The 15,304-nt window shown below is 48.4% G+C and overlaps 1 protein-coding gene across 1 annotated transcript in view; it reads right to left on the bottom strand.

The window, feature by feature from the left end:
• Positions 1–14,007, bottom strand: part of Rrp1b (ribosomal RNA processing 1B) — a 26,174-nt gene extending 12,167 nt beyond the window's left edge. The window contains exons 1-9 of the mRNA XM_005360287.3: positions 13,836–14,007; positions 8,911–8,993; positions 7,384–7,441; positions 6,234–6,322; positions 4,995–5,056; positions 4,382–4,511; positions 3,064–3,128; positions 2,467–2,648; positions 1,409–1,497 (exon numbers count right to left, since the gene is read on the bottom strand). Of these exons, the coding sequence (XP_005360344.1) occupies positions 1,409–1,497; positions 2,467–2,648; positions 3,064–3,128; positions 4,382–4,511; positions 4,995–5,056; positions 6,234–6,322; positions 7,384–7,441; positions 8,911–8,993; positions 13,836–13,965 (888 nt within the window). The 5' untranslated portion in view covers positions 13,966–14,007. The remainder of the gene's footprint in view (positions 1–1,408; positions 1,498–2,466; positions 2,649–3,063; positions 3,129–4,381; positions 4,512–4,994; positions 5,057–6,233; positions 6,323–7,383; positions 7,442–8,910; positions 8,994–13,835) is intronic.
• Between the last annotated feature and the right edge of the window lie 1,297 nt (positions 14,008–15,304).

Consider the following 15,304-nt stretch of genomic DNA (forward strand, 5'->3'; position numbering starts at 1 on the left):
GGGAATTGAACTCAGAACCTTTGGAAGAGCAGGCAATGCTCTTAACCACTGAGCCATCTCTCCAGCACCAGTCAAGTTGTTCTTAAACCTCTGTAGTGTCTATACTGTGGTTGGACCCTTGGGCAGGCTGGCCAAAGGTGGCACAATTTGTGAATAAATATGGATAATGTCTCACCACCAAACTTGCTCTCCATCCAATATATACCACCCCAGTCAAGGCCAAATCTGGACATCAGTAGTGACATGGATGACTAAAGTTATATTCATGTGAAACCAGAATCCATTTCATTTCTTCTTTAAATGGAATTTTCCAAAGGTATCCATCCTTAGGAAGCATCTTGCAATGGCGCTGGAGGATCCTGGCTTTCAGATTCTGGGGCGGTGGGAGTGAGAGCTGGCACAGCTTCTTTTTGCTGGGCTGCCAGGAACTCATGGATTGCTCACTCTATCTGTGGCCTGAAGATGTGATTTAGTTTGGGGAAATGATCTGTCCACCCACTCCTGCTTCCAACATGCCTGACTGAACCACACTCTGCCTCAGCCATTTCGCAAATGATTTCTTGTTCACTGCAGGATTCCACTCCTGTTTGCCCAGGTGTGTTGACACAAAATTATTCACTTTCTGCCTCAGGTTCTGGTAAGGGGGCTTGGTGTTCACAGCAGCCAGGCAGTTCCAGCGGAAGCTGTTGAACTGGCCGTAGCTCTTGAGCTGCAGGTCTCCCGGAGGCAGCGAAGCAGAGTTGACCAGGCCCCTTGCCACACTCAAGCCTGCCACTGGTCCCAAGGTCTGGCCTACCAAGCCTGCTCCCACACAGTCTGCCATGGCTGCATCCCATGCCTGGGCCTGCGCTCGGTTGCTCCATTGGGAGCTGTGGGCCGCGATGCACAGACACCAAGGGCCCCACTGAGGTTGCGGTGACAACGGAGGACAATAGAGTCAGCAGGGCTCACAGGGCTGCTGGCGCCTGTCTCTCCTGTACTTATTGTCTATTTTTGAAATGGGGGTCTCTCTATGTAGTCTGGTCTGGTCTGGAATTGCTTGTTATGTAGATTAGACTGGCCTGGAACTCACAGAGATCTGCCTACCCCTGCCTCCTGAGTGCTAGGATTAAGGTGTGCACCACCATGCTTGGCTTCTTTTTGTGTTTTTCAAACAGGATGTTACTAAGTAGCCCAGGTTAGTCTTGAACTATGTGCTGAGATTCCACGTGTGTGACACCATGCCAACTTAAAATCTCATTCTTTTAAAGTTGTTCCCAACAAGCTCAGAATGGTCACATTAATTACAGAGAGGATTATAAAGGACTTTACAGTTCAGGTCTTAAGACTTAATGAGCTCTGACCCTAATTCTCTAGCCAAGCACCCCCAGGCAAGCCACATTCTATAAAAAGCAAAAGCTGCCCCCACCTGGAGAGATGACCCTGAATTCTTGAACGCTGTGCCGCCATCTCTTTCTCTGTTGCCAAGGGCTCCATCTCCTAGGCATTCACCCAGTGCTGTCAAAGTATACCCAAAGACAAAGACAAAACCTTGACATTCAAGAATAGACGTGTTTCATTCAGCTCTCCAGGCTCTGGGTTCAATCCCCATCACCAGGAAGAAAAATCACAGTGCACCAGCAACTGCTGCCTAGGGAATGATACGAATTACTCTCTTAAAAATGCTTGTCTTTCTATTTTCTCTGTAAAGCTCCAGGTTTTACCCCCAGTACTAGGTCCATACTGAACAAGTCTACCCCCCACCAAACAACTAAAGGCTCCTAGAAGGAACCTGTGTGTCAGGGGAGTGATGGTGTGATCCTGACTGTAGGCAGCTCTCCCAGGCACAGGCCACACTTCACAAGGTGAGCTCCTGGAGGGACAGAATCTGTCAGGCCTAGTGTGAGCAGTGCTGGGTTTCTCCTGGGGCCCCTGGTTGTGCACATGTCTCCTCTTTATCCTGCTTCACTCTTTGGTGGGAGGGCTATATTCAGTAAGATGCCAACCAAGTGCCTATGGAGATTTAAAAAACAAAACCCAGAGGTGCTGGGGAGGCTTAGTCAGGCAGGTGTACACCACACAAGTACAAGGGCCTGAGTTCAACCCTCAGAATCCACATAAAAAATCCAGGGCATGGTAGCACGGGGAAGGCTGAAACAGGAGGTCCCCAGGACTCCCTGGCTAGCCATCTAGCTTAGTCAGGCATCTTCCAGGCCAACAAGATGTGCCATATCAAAATAAGAGGTGCATGATGAGATGTACCGCATCAAAATAAGAGGTGCATGACAACGAGATGTGCCATAGCAAAATGAGAGGTGCCATATCAAATAAGAGGTGCACAAAACCCAAGGAACGACTCCCAGCGTTGACATCTGGCCTCCACATGAAAGTATACACACACGCACACAACCACAGCTAAGACAATATCCACAAATAAGCAAAACACAGCCAACCCTCAGAGAGAAAGAACACAGGAAATGCTCTCACCAGCCTTCTTCCCACGGACTGCTTTTGTACAGGCCAGCTTGTCTGCAGGGGTCTCTCGGGCAGAGAGGCCACTGTCACCCACTTTGGTTCTCTGCTCCTCCACAGTCTCTTCAGGTACAAAAGCAGACTGATCTATAATGACTTCAAAAACATCCCTAGCTATAGTCTGTACCAGTGCGTGGCTGAGGGTAGAAGCACAGCAGAGAGAATGTGATTAAAACACTCGGTCTGGAGCCTGTGCAGAAAGGAGCAAAGTGGAGAATGGCTCAGGGAAGTGCGTGCCTGTGCCTGCCTGGGGCCCAGGGTGCCCACCATTGCTCAGCAGAGACGCAAAGGCACCCTTAAAGCAGGTCCACTGCAGATTCTAGGGACCCCTAACTCTGCTTCTTTCTGAGCAGGATCTTATTGTGTAGCCTGGGCTGGCTGGCCTCAGGCCTGTGAGGGGTATTAGGAATGGTGTTCTAGCCAGGCAGCAGTGATGTGTGCCTTTAATCCCAGCCCTCGGGAAGCAGAGGCAGGTGGATCTCTGAGTTCCAGGACAACAGAACCCTACCCTCAGGCATCACCGAAAGCAGCGAGAACATGTGAGCCACTTACTCCTTAGTTTTGGCGGCAATTCTGCAGAATGGATCAATTAGCTTGAGGTTCTGATCTGCTAAAAGCTGTAATTTAGACAGAAAATAGAGGGAAAATGAGGGAAAGATAGTACATGTTGTAGAAGAGGAAGTCCCTGCCCCCTCACAAGTAAGATCAGCTGCATTGGCACTGTCAGACACAGTTGTGACACGCTGCAGGAACTGCTCGGCAGGCTAAGCCAGCCTCTCTCTGGTCTTCTGGGTATCTTAGTGCAGTGAGCCAAAGAACCATCAATTTATCAATCAGGGCAACCCTGTAGCACTCAAGTCTCCTGGGCAGCTGGGTGTGGCACCTGCCCAGCAGTAGGCCCTGGCTATCTCCAGAAATTCAATAAAAATATGAGTGCCATGTGGATGCCACCTCAGCAGGAGACAAAGGCATTCTTATATCTATCTATCTATCTGTCTGTCCGTCCGTCCGTCCGTCCGTCCGTCCGTCCGTCCGTCCGCCCGTCCGTCCGTCCGTCCGCCCACCCACTAGGTTTTTTGAGGTTTCTCTGTAGCTTTGGAGCCTGTAGCTCTTGTTGACCAGGCTGACCTTGAACCCACAGAGATCTGCCTGCCTCTGCCTCCCGAGTGCTGGGATTAAAAGGTGTGTGCCACTACTGCCTGGCTGACAAAGGCATTCTTTACTTTTAAACTTCATTTGTTGATTCATTAATCGATTACAGTGTGTGTGTACATGTGCTGCCCCTCTCTTAAAAATATATCATTTATAATTTGACTTAATATATGTATAAAAGGTTCACTATAGAACGTCAAATAGTAAAAATTGTTATATTCCCAAACTGAGATGACCACTTTTATCTAAAAGTATACCTTTTCTTTCCAGCTTTTTGTCTTCATACATGGGGTATAAGCTGTGTGGTGCTGTCTACTGCCTTTCCCCTTACAGCTTCTGAAACACTCAACATATCCTGCTCTTCTCATACTGGACTCTGTAAACTGTTTCCAGCTCTTTCTGCAGAGGAGGGAGGTAGGGTCTCACTGTGTTGCACAGGCTGCCTCAATGTTGAGATGATAGACAGATACCACCACGGCTGACATGGGGTCTCGTACTCCTGGATCAAATGACTCTCCTGCCTCAGCTTCTCCAGCAGCTGTGTGGGGCTCAATCCTATTTTATAGGTTAAGACTGCCATACACTCAGTGAGCAGTTCTGCTACAAGTCCACTAGCTGTCTGGGGGCACTGTAGACTCCAGGAGAAGTTAAGAGATTGCACTTCTGACAGAGCCCACGACAACCACGAACACTGCTGGATGGCAGTGCTGCTTCTCACCTCTTTCCCTCCCACAATGGAAAGCTCATCCAAATAGGCATCAATCAAGTGGTTTCTCACTCCGTTGGAAGACTGACTCTCGGGACTCAGGATCTCCTTCATCAGGACGCCCAGGAAAAGTTTGATTTGGCTAAAGAACAACAAAAACAAACCAACCACACAGTTTTTCCTTTACTTTTTTTTTTTTTTTTAAAAAAGACATTATCACTAATACTTCCCTCCTCTCAAAGAACAGACAGAAGCAATCAGTTTACTGCTCACACAGCATAACGACCAATATGAGGCTTAAAGGGAAGAACAGTTATTCTGATCGGTATCAATGTCCTCACAACTACGGGGCTCTAACTCCCCTGGCTCAGGATCTACTGTGCTTCTCATAGCACTACATCGTGGTACTCATACATCAGTCAATTCAAGTTTTAGTATCAGAAATCTTAGGGGGCCCTATTATTCTTTAAGGATTTTTTTTGGGGTACTAAGGATTAAAACCAGGCCCTCATACCCATTAGGCAAGCTCTCTACCACCAAGTCACCTAGCAACTCTGATGTGTTTTCAATGTCACCACGTGTTCATGTAAATAATTTAACGTGTTAATGGAAATGACGTACTGACCTTTCTTCCCAGGCCTTCCGCTTGAGAACTTCAAAGGACTGCCTCAGGACCAGGTGGATCAGCTAAAGGTCGACATTTTTATAATAAAAGTAAAAGGTAATCATCATTTTGGCAGAATGAGGAGCCCAACCCTGGATCCCCAAAGCAAGACAACTTCCTATTTAACCCCTGTATCAAAAACCTTAAGCCAGACAGCAGTATGTGCCTGTATCCCGAGAGTCAGAAACTAGGCTGATGGAGGAAGGCCATTGGTTAATTAAATAAAGAAGCTGCTTGCCCTGATAGGTTAGAACGTAGATGGGAGGAGTGAATGGAGCAGAATGCTGGGCGGAAGAGGAAGTGAGGTCAGACTCGACAGCTCTGGGCTCCCAGGCAGACGCCTCAGAGAGACACGATGCTCCACTCTTGCGGGCAGAGGCAAGAGCTCTGCTCTCTGAGGCACACGCGATGAAGCTCCGACCCAGGATGGACGTAGGCTAGAATCTTCCTGGTAAGCGCACCTTGGGGTGCGACACACATGATTGGAAATGGGTTAGTCCAGGAGCGAGAGTTAGCCGAGAAAAGGGCTAAAGCTAAAGAGCCAAGCAGTGTTTAAAAGAATACAGTTTGTGTGTTGTTATTTCGGGTATAAGCTAGCCGGGCAGGCAGCCGGGGTGCTGGGGACTCAGCCCCGCCATTCCTATTACTACACTAGGCCACACAGCACACAGAGACTCTGCCCCAACAACCCCCAGAAAACAAAATTCAAGACGGGACCAGGACATTCTGCCACACCTTACCTGGCTTTCCATTGTTTTCTTGATGGGGATAGAAGCTAGGTCTCAATAATGGCAACAAAGCAGCTATTGCCCGACGACCTCACACCCATATCCTGGGGTGTTGTTTATTTATTTCCCCCAACAGCCTTCCTTTCTCTTAACTCTAGTGCTTACAAGGTATTTAAAAACTATTCGCAGGCCAGGTGGTGGTGGTACACCCTTTAATCCCAGCATTCAGGAGGCTGAGGCAGGTGGGCCTGAGTTCAAGGCCAGCCTGGTCTATACAGAATGAATTCAGGACAGCCAGGGCTACAGAGATACCCTGTGAAAAGTCAAAACCAACCAACCTACCTACCTACCTACCTACCTACCTACCTACCTACCTACCTACCAACCAACCAACCTTTTCCCCCAAACCCTCTGAGCAAACTCCACCTTGGCTTCCAGAAGAGAACAGAATGAATGCCAGGGAGGATCTTACCATGCAGTACTTGTCGAGCTGCAGCTCGTCTGTTGTCTCCTCCCACTCTCGGTTCATGGTTTGCCAGAAGGTCTGAAGGAACAGGTGTTCTGCAGGAACAAGAGGCTCTCAGTGCTTGGCTGCCACACGAGCACGCAGCAAGAAGGAAGCGACAGAAAACACACCTGGTTTTCTTTATACATCTACCTCAAGAATTCTTAGACAGAGAGTTTGGCCAATAATTAAATATGTTAATAATTTCCTTACAGCTATATAAAGACATTATAATGCAATACTATCAGCATCTCTTAACAGAATGTTCCCCAAGCACTGTTCTTTATCTGCCTCAAATCCACATTTCCATTAGAGTCCTCTGAAGAAACCCACTGGCCCTCTCTACTACAGCTGCATCTGACAACCAATCCTGTCTACTAATCCTGATGAGCATCCTTACAATTTATGTATAAACACAGATTTTTCAATGTTAAGTGTTGGCTGGGTGGGACACAGCACAAGCTATTTAAGTCACAGAACTACCACTTTTAAAATTGGAAATCTTTCCTGATTTACTGATTTTTGAACATCTCTACTTCCTTCTACATAGGGTTTGGCTGCTACCCAAGGCTGGTCTGGAGCTCACAAACCTCCTGGCTCAGCCTTCTAAACGGACGACCATGTCCAGCACAACTTATTAACAAATGAAATCTTTACTATACAACAGATGTAGAAGCTCCATGTTGTAGGTCAGCTAGAACCGAGAGAACCAACCAGGGTTACTTGAGTGGGGAATGTCAACTTCAGAAAACTCATCTTTTCTTTTAGGTAAACTCATCTATGCTCTATTACAGTGATTTATCAGCACGATGGCTCTTGTCTTGGCCAGGTCACTGTACGTGCTGGCATAGATGCCACAGCTTTTAAATGTGAACATAACTTGCATTTGGAGACTTTAGAGGATTCTGATCTCTGTTCACTTAGCAGTTAACATTAAGCACAGCATCTCAAAGCACTAACAGCATGTCACATCCGTACAATGCTAGCAGGAGGCTCCTATGTCACCAACACCCAGACGACGAACTTCACGGGAGGGAAGCACTGACTAGGTTCCCCAGGCAAGCTACCAAACCTGCTAACGAGGAAGTCTGAAAGCCAGGAAAACAGCGGGACTTACGAGCCTCTGAGCTGTGAACAACATGGATGAGTTGGGAAATAATGTTCGCTAGCTCCTCCTGCAAAAGTGGGTTGGGGAGAAACATCGGTTATTAGTGGTCAGGCTGTGGTGGCAGGGCTTTGGGCGGCGGTACCCTCCTCCCTCTGTGGCAGGAAAGCCTGCGTCTCTTGTCCTAGGTCTGTGGCAGACACCCTGGGTTTTTTCAGATGTGAAACTCCAAACTTTATAGAGAACTACTAGGCTAATGTGATGTTTCTGGAAAAAATGCTAAAACTCTTGTATTCAAGAAAGCATCTCTGGTTAAGAGTTTGAATAATTTCAGGAGAATTACCTTACCGCCAAATTCTTGGCCTTTTTTTTTTTTTTTTGGAAACAGTATTTCTCTACATAGCTCTGGCTGGCCTCGAACTCACAGAGATTCGTCTGCTTCTGACTCTGAGTCTTGGGGATTAAAGGTGTGCATTACCTCACCTCATCCTGGTCTTAACATATAAACTAAACAGAATCTATCATGAATATCAAATGTTGCAAGCAGAAGGCACAGGGCCACCTTTCTGGTGCTTGTACAATGGGGTTTTCACTTCGGCCTTCTAGACCTGGTCAGAGCAGGCTGGAATGTCAACAGACTCCTCTAGGTTGTGCTTTGGCAAAACTGAAGAGCAGTGGAGGCACAGTAGACTCCATTTGGCAGCACTAACGGGCTTGGCCTAGGAAGAAGCCTTCCATCTTCCAACTATCTGAAGATGAGCGCCCTTACTGGTCCTCCTGTGCCCAGAGTTCCTTATTCATCTTGAATGAACTCCAAGACTTGAAAATGATGTTCCTTTTTGTTGGTTCTCTTCCTCCCCCAATTAAAGCTGCTTGTTGCTACTTCTGAATATAATCTTACAATATTTTGCCCTGCTATCCCACTCAAAATATGTTCAGTAGAATCAACAGAGTGAATTGAGACAAGTCACTACATGTCCCGAGAAAAGCAGCACCGCTTCACACACAAGGCAAGCGCTACCCAGCAGGACTCCACACTGGGGCTTGTGTGTTGTGACCCGTACTCCCCTGCTACTGAGGAGGGTCTAGTTCCAGACATTAGAACAAACCTCTTCTATGGTTGAACTGGTGGCAGACTGAGTGGGCAGGGCTCGACTGTGTATTCTAATCACCAGTGCACCCCACAGCACTTTAGCCACAGGGCCTGGCTGCTCATTTGGGCACCAGGCCCTCCAGGTCCCCTGCTGTGCTTCTCATCATGCATTGACAGAAGAGAAAGCCGAAACATTAAAAACGTTGTGTAAAACCTACCACGGAAGCTATAGAATGATGAGAGCAATAGGGAATCTATGACTTAGGTGTCCGATATGTCTGAAAGCACAGCCTAAGTGCCTGCTGCTCCTTCCTGAGGGGACAAGGGCGGAGACAATGGCTCCTTGAACCATTTACTTCCATCTGTCTGTGGATGGCAGCAGACTGGCAGAACGTCTCTTATCCACTGTGGCAAAGGTCCAGGAACATGACGAGGGGCTGCGTTACCTGCAGAAGGGGTTCGTCCTGAACCCACATGCAGTAGAAGAGTCCTCTCCATATTTTCAGGAGTTCGTCCTGACTGAAACCTCCTGCGGGAGAAAATGGCACATCCACCTTAGAGCCTACTCGTTTCTTAATGTTTAGAGATGCCATGCCAGCAGCAAAACTACCACACACATCCCGTCCTCTGCGCATCTTTCCCTAGCCCTGAACTTCCAAGCATGCCATGTTTCACTAGTTCACATACCTATATACTTGGCGTCCTGTAAGAATTTCTCAGGTAAAAGGGGCGGTGAACAGAAAATCTGGAAGAAGCAAAGCCCTGGTTTGGTCAAGTCTTCCACTCTAAATATTTACTTTCAAAATAGGCACAGAATCCTATTTTAACCTAGGAGTTTAGTTGGTAAAAACAGGTACTGATTTTTACAGTACTAAAGAGGGATGAAAAAACAATATCTGATTCCTTTTAAAACTCAAAAGACGCAGTAAGTATCTGAAGTGAAGCAGTCTTAGTTGAGAGTTGTCCTCGAAGATGCTTTCTTCTTGGTGGAAAGTCTTTCTGAGGTGCCGGTCCTGCACGTCACTCGTCAGATAAGCACCCTATCCTTAGGTAAGTCTCCTTGGGTACCTCCTCCTCTGCTATTTTATTTTATGACAGGGCTCTTCTATGAGTCCAGGCTGGCCAGCCTGAAACTTACAATCCTGCCTCAGTCTCCCAAGTTCTGGAATCACAGGCATCACTACTATAACTGACCATGGAGTATCTTTTTTCTGGCTGGCCTAGAACTCACTAAGATCTGCCTGCCTCTGCTTCCTGAGTTTGGGGATTAAAAGTTGAGTGCCACCACTCCTGGCTGGGGACATTTTTTAAATCTTTACCTAATCTAGTTCCTGACAACAGGTTAGGTTTAGCTATTTTAAAAAGAATGACATGAATACAAAAGCTTCACAGGGAATACCATTGAGTTTTGAAATGAGAATGTCCACCAGCAACTCTCTCCACAAAATGAACACAGTACACGAACATGTCCCCATTCTGGATGGGGAGAGTATCATCATCTTCCAGACCACACCACAGTCAAAACACATACACCTCCTTCTAACTGTCAGGCGGAGAACCTTAACTCCTCCCTTCCACAATACCTGTAGTATTCTAGCCACCGCCAACCAGAAATCCAGTCATTTTATGTCATTAAAAAGGAAACTGGGGCTGGGGAAATAAACGGCTCGGCAGGTAAAGGCTCTTGCCACACAAACCTCAGGGCGAGTTCCAGCTTTTGAACCTACATAAAAATGGGAGGAGAGAACGGACCCCATAACGTTGTTTTCTCACCTCCAAATGTGTGCCTGTAACACATCTATCTCCCGTATACGCACTCACGCATGCGCGCGCGCGCGCGCGCACACACACACACACACAATACAAAGAGGAAGAAATGTCACAAATGAAACTGCCACAGGGTTGATTTGAAGATGCACCATGGCTTTAGTAAGCGTGAACCGTTCAAGGCTGAGAACCGCTAAGACAGGCAGGGACTGCCTGTTTGATTCCCTGCTGTATCCCCTAGGCCGAGACTCGTTATATACAACCATACACGGGGTTTCACAAACGTTTGCTGCCTTTATGAATGACTGCACCAGGACACACGAGTCACCATGAACTAAAACACAGTGACCATTTCATGACAGCAAAGACCACAGAGCCTCTCTATTCATGCTGCTAACAGACAGCTATGTGTTTCAGAAAGACTAAAATGTCAGATTGCCCAGCAAGATGCATGGCTGCAAAACAACCCGAGTTTGTCAACAAGACGCAAATGTGAGGCAACTCGTGCTTCTCTCATGATGGGGCACAGCAGATGCTTTGGTTTTCTTGTCCCGCGACTATCAAGACATTCATTCTGCAAATTTTATTTATTTTCACGCACATACATATACATATAGGCCAGAAGTCAATGTTGAGTATTTTCCTCAACAGCTCTCCAGCTAATTTTCTGAGACAGGTTATCTCATTGAACCTTGAATTCACCAATTTGGCTAGACCATCTGGTCATCAAGGCCCCACCAGGACTTCACCTGGCCTTTATATGGTTGCTGAACACCTGAACTCAGGTGCTTGGGGGCTTGTGGCAAGCACATTACTGATAGAGCACTGTTCCTGGCCCCTGCAGCTGTTTTTAGTTTATTTTAGACATATGTGTATTTTATTTGCATCTGTGTATACCATGTGCTTTTGTAGTGACTACCATGTGCTTTTGTAGTGACTGCAGAGGTTAGAAGAGGGTGACAGATGCCCTGGAGCTGGAGTTAGAGACAGTCATGAGTCACCACAGGGTGCTGGGAACTGAACTCGGGTTCCCTGCAAGAAAACAAGTATTCTAACCTGCTGAGCCATTTTCCCAGCCCCTCTACAATTATTATTATTATTTTCTTGAAGGCATTCTATATTCCACAAACTAGCCACGATGATGAATAGGGGACCAAGATAAGCAAATCTGGGGGGGGGGTGCTAACCAGGAAGGATCCTGGGGGTACTGGTGTGAGCCAACTGGCTTCAGGTCCTTGTGACATCTTAGTATTCCAAGACATCCTTAGTATTCCTGGGCCTGTCCCCAAAGGGGTCTGAGAAGCATGCTCTCTGGCTACCCGAGGTCCAGAGGTAGTGTTTGCCTCTGTCTCCTGAAGGACCTCCTAAGGCTCCAAGTGCTTTTACCTATGGCCAAAAAAACAAATGGAAGCTTACATTGCTGGAAGGAAAATGATAAAAGCCACAGAATTCAGAAACAAAGTTATCTGTACACAGCTGTGGCAGGACCACAAGGAGTTCAAGGTTACTCTCAGTTACAAAGCTAATAAAGACCAACCCTGGCTACAGGAAATTCTATCTCAAAACAAATAAATAGCACCCCCCACCATGTATCTAAGCACTACATATTTTATAAAGGGACCCGTGTTTTATAACTCTAGGGGTAACCAGGAGGTGGGGAGATACTAAAGGGGGATTTCTCAGAAATGTTGCTGCCAGGGGAGAAGGGGTGGAGTTCTTTGCAAAACAATTCAGAAATGCAAAGGAATGGAGGCGAGCAATTGTTTAGTGTCCTCAGCCTCCAAGGGTTTTATTGATTACTAAGGACTTAGAACAGCAGGTGAGGACACCCCGACCGACAGACTGTGACCTTCAAGGAGGTGCTTTAGGAAAGTGACCTGGGCTAGTTTGTGAAAGACAGAGGCACAATAGAAGCCTGGTTTGGTGGCGCCTGCCTTTATTCCCAGCATTTAAGAGGACTTCCAGAACGCAGATCTCTGGGAGTTCAAAGCCAGCCTGGTTTCCAGGACAGTCAGGGCTGATACACAGAGAGACTGTCTTGAAGAACAAAAACAAGCAAAAGGCACAAAGGAGTGAAGGAGACCAGTTAGGGAACAGGCAGGAAAGACATCTGGGTAAGGTAAGGGAAGCTCTGGTTAAGCAGGATACTGAGTAGGCAGGACAAAGGGATGTGTGTGGGTGGATGTGGAGGATGAAGAGAGCCCATGGCAATGTGGTATGTTTGTGCGGGGGGGGGGGGGGGGAATAAGGTAGTATGAGCCCTAGGGAAGGAGCAGCGGCAGAGAATAGGTATTTTGGGGGAGCAGGAGTCATTCCCATTTTTGACAATGAGGCACTCATGGGACAGCCAGGTGAAGGATCAGGCTAGTAGCACTAATCTGAGGGGAGGGTAGCTAAAGCACACCTGGGCTACCAAGTTAGGTTTAGGAATTACCAGCACATGCATCTAGGGAACTTATTATAAACATGGGAGTAAACTGAACTCCTGGGGGGCAATCCTTAACAAAAGGCATTGCAGCTGTCAGGTCTACCTGAGTCTGACCTCTGGAATCAGGGTAGAAGAGAGACAGCTTTCAAAACCTAACTTCCAAAAGTGCACACACGTAATAATTTAAAAAAAAATCAAATTCTTTTAGTTTTTATTTCTCTATCAGGCTTCTCACCAAAGTTTCTCTTCCTTTTTTGGAGATAAGATCTTGCTTGTCCTGTGGCCCTGGCTGCCTTCAGCCTTCCAAGTGCTGAAATTAATGGTGTAAGCTATCACATGGGAGAAGAGTTCAATTAAAAAACTTCTGAAGATTTATTTTAAGTGGATGAGTGTTTTGCCTGCGTCTACGTGTGTGCACCACGTGCATGCCTGGTGTCAGCCGAGGTCAGAAGGGGGCGAATCCTCTTCAGGAACTGGTTATGAGCTGCCATGTGGGTACTGGGTCTCAAACCGCTGAGCCATTTTTCAATTTTAGGCAGATTTAGCAACACGTAGTTTAAACTTTAGTCAACTGTCTGCAACCTGAAACCTCCATAGCACGCTGCAGTCAGTCCAGACCTAAGTGTTCACTCAAGAGTTACAAAACCTACTCAAGATCACTTAAGGAAAATCTTGCAAAGCGCTCCACGGCAGTTAAAATCCGAGAAAGCCAGTAACCTGGCCACACCGCCTCCAGGCTCAACTTCATCTGGACACGCCCTGCGCGCCAACTTCTGATTTCTCTGGCCCAGGGCACCCTTAGCTCTTAACTTGCGTCGGCCTGGCTGACTTCCTCCTGTCAAAAATCTCACAGAATACAGGAGGCTTCATTTAGAGAGACTTCCTCTTGTATTTTTCCACACCTACTAGTATACATTCCCGCATTCACACGTGCCCTACTGCCTCGGGTCCTGCCAGAGTTCCTCCGGGGCTGGAATGCAGCCTCAACTCTCTCCCGCACACCAGCGCCTGCAGGCACTTTCCAAGAGAAGAAAACAAGAAACGCAAACGGGCCTCGGCGAGCTGGGCCAGGGCTGAGCGTGGAGCTGGAGCTCCGCCGCACAGCCAGCAGCAGCAGCTCCCGCACCCACAAGAGCGACCCTCGCCGAGCGCAGCGACGCGGACCCCGGCCCGCACCTGTGTCGCTCTGCGTCCTCGCGCTGAGATACTGCCGCAGCTTCCTCACTGCGCGGTCGCGGACACCCTTCTCGCTGGAGGCCAGCCGCTGGGCGAACTGGAGCTGGGCCGACTGCATGGCGGGAGCCATCGCACCAGCTCCTGCATCCCCAGGCTGCGCGCGTGCAGCTCGCCACCGAGCAGCCTGTATTGCGCCTGCGCACGGGCGAAACGGCGCGCGGATGATGGCGTCACAGACGCGCCGCTGTATCGCGCCTGGGGAGCCCGCGTGGCCCTGGCGCGAGTAAAAGCTGCGGGCGCGCTTCCTGAGTACGTCCTGTGGGTGGTCCAAGTCAGGGTGGTTGGCGTCAAGATTAGCTGGGGTCAGGTCTCCTCCAGGAAGACGCCTACGGCTGGTTTTGACGCAGTCTAGAGTCTAAGCACAGCTAACAAAGCTCTGTCGGGGGTTGACGTTCCCGCGACCTCCCCACACGCTGTGTTTGCAGAACTCGGCGGGCTTTCCTGGGCAGAATTGAGACCCAGAAGGAAGACAGTCATCCGGGCAGCCCCGGCCTGACGACAGCACAGGAGCTGTGCTCCCCCACCTCCACTTCCCCCAGTGTAACAGTGCCTAGAGTCTGATGCAGGCGCAGCATTCTAGAGTGAACGGTCCGCCCCATCAATGTCCTGCGACAAATGCAGACCTTTGCAGTGTTCTAGGGCAGGCTCGGGTTTAGCGAGGAGGGAAAAACCCATCCCTGCAGCATCAAGGGCACGTCCAGGAGTGTGGTGTGGAGAGAGCGATCCATTCCTGGGACAGAGTCAGGGGTGTGTAGTGGCAAGACAGCAAGCCTTCCTGAAGCGTCCTGAGACAGGTGTAGGCTTGTTGAATGGGGAGTTAGCAAACCCGTACCCACAGCCTCTTGGTCAAGTGAAGGGATATCCCCCCACATTAGAGGAAGATGACCTGTCCTGGCTGCATGCAGGGGAAGATTTTGGTATCTAATGGGGAGGGAACTTGGCCCTGTTCTTAAGTCCTCCTGCGTGCAAAACACACAGTTCTGAGCCGTGGTGTCTTAGGGTTTCTACTGCTACAGTGAAACCAAAAGCAAGTCCTGACCAAAAAGCAAGTTAGGGAGGAAAGGATTGATCTGGCTTACACTTCCATACCACTGTTCATCATCGAAGGAAGTGAGCACAGGAACTGAAGCAGGCCAGGTACTTGGAGGCAGGAGCTGATGCAAAGGTCATGGAGGGAGCTGCTTACTGGCTTGCTCCTCATAGCTTGTTCAGGCTGTTTTCTTAAAGTACACTGGACCACCGGCCCATGGATGGCAACGCACACCATAAGCATCAACCACTAATTAAGAAAAGGCCTTATAGCCAGGTGGTGGCAGAGGCAGGCGGATTTCTGTCAGACAGATCTGTGGGTTCAAGGCCAACCTGGTCAACAGACCGAGTTCCAGGATAAGGAGCCAGAGCTACACAGA

The sequence above is a fragment of the Microtus ochrogaster genome, linkage group LG2, assembly GCF_000317375.1.
Source record: "Microtus ochrogaster isolate Prairie Vole_2 linkage group LG2, MicOch1.0, whole genome shotgun sequence".
Lineage (NCBI taxonomy): Eukaryota > Metazoa > Chordata > Mammalia > Rodentia > Cricetidae > Microtus > Microtus ochrogaster.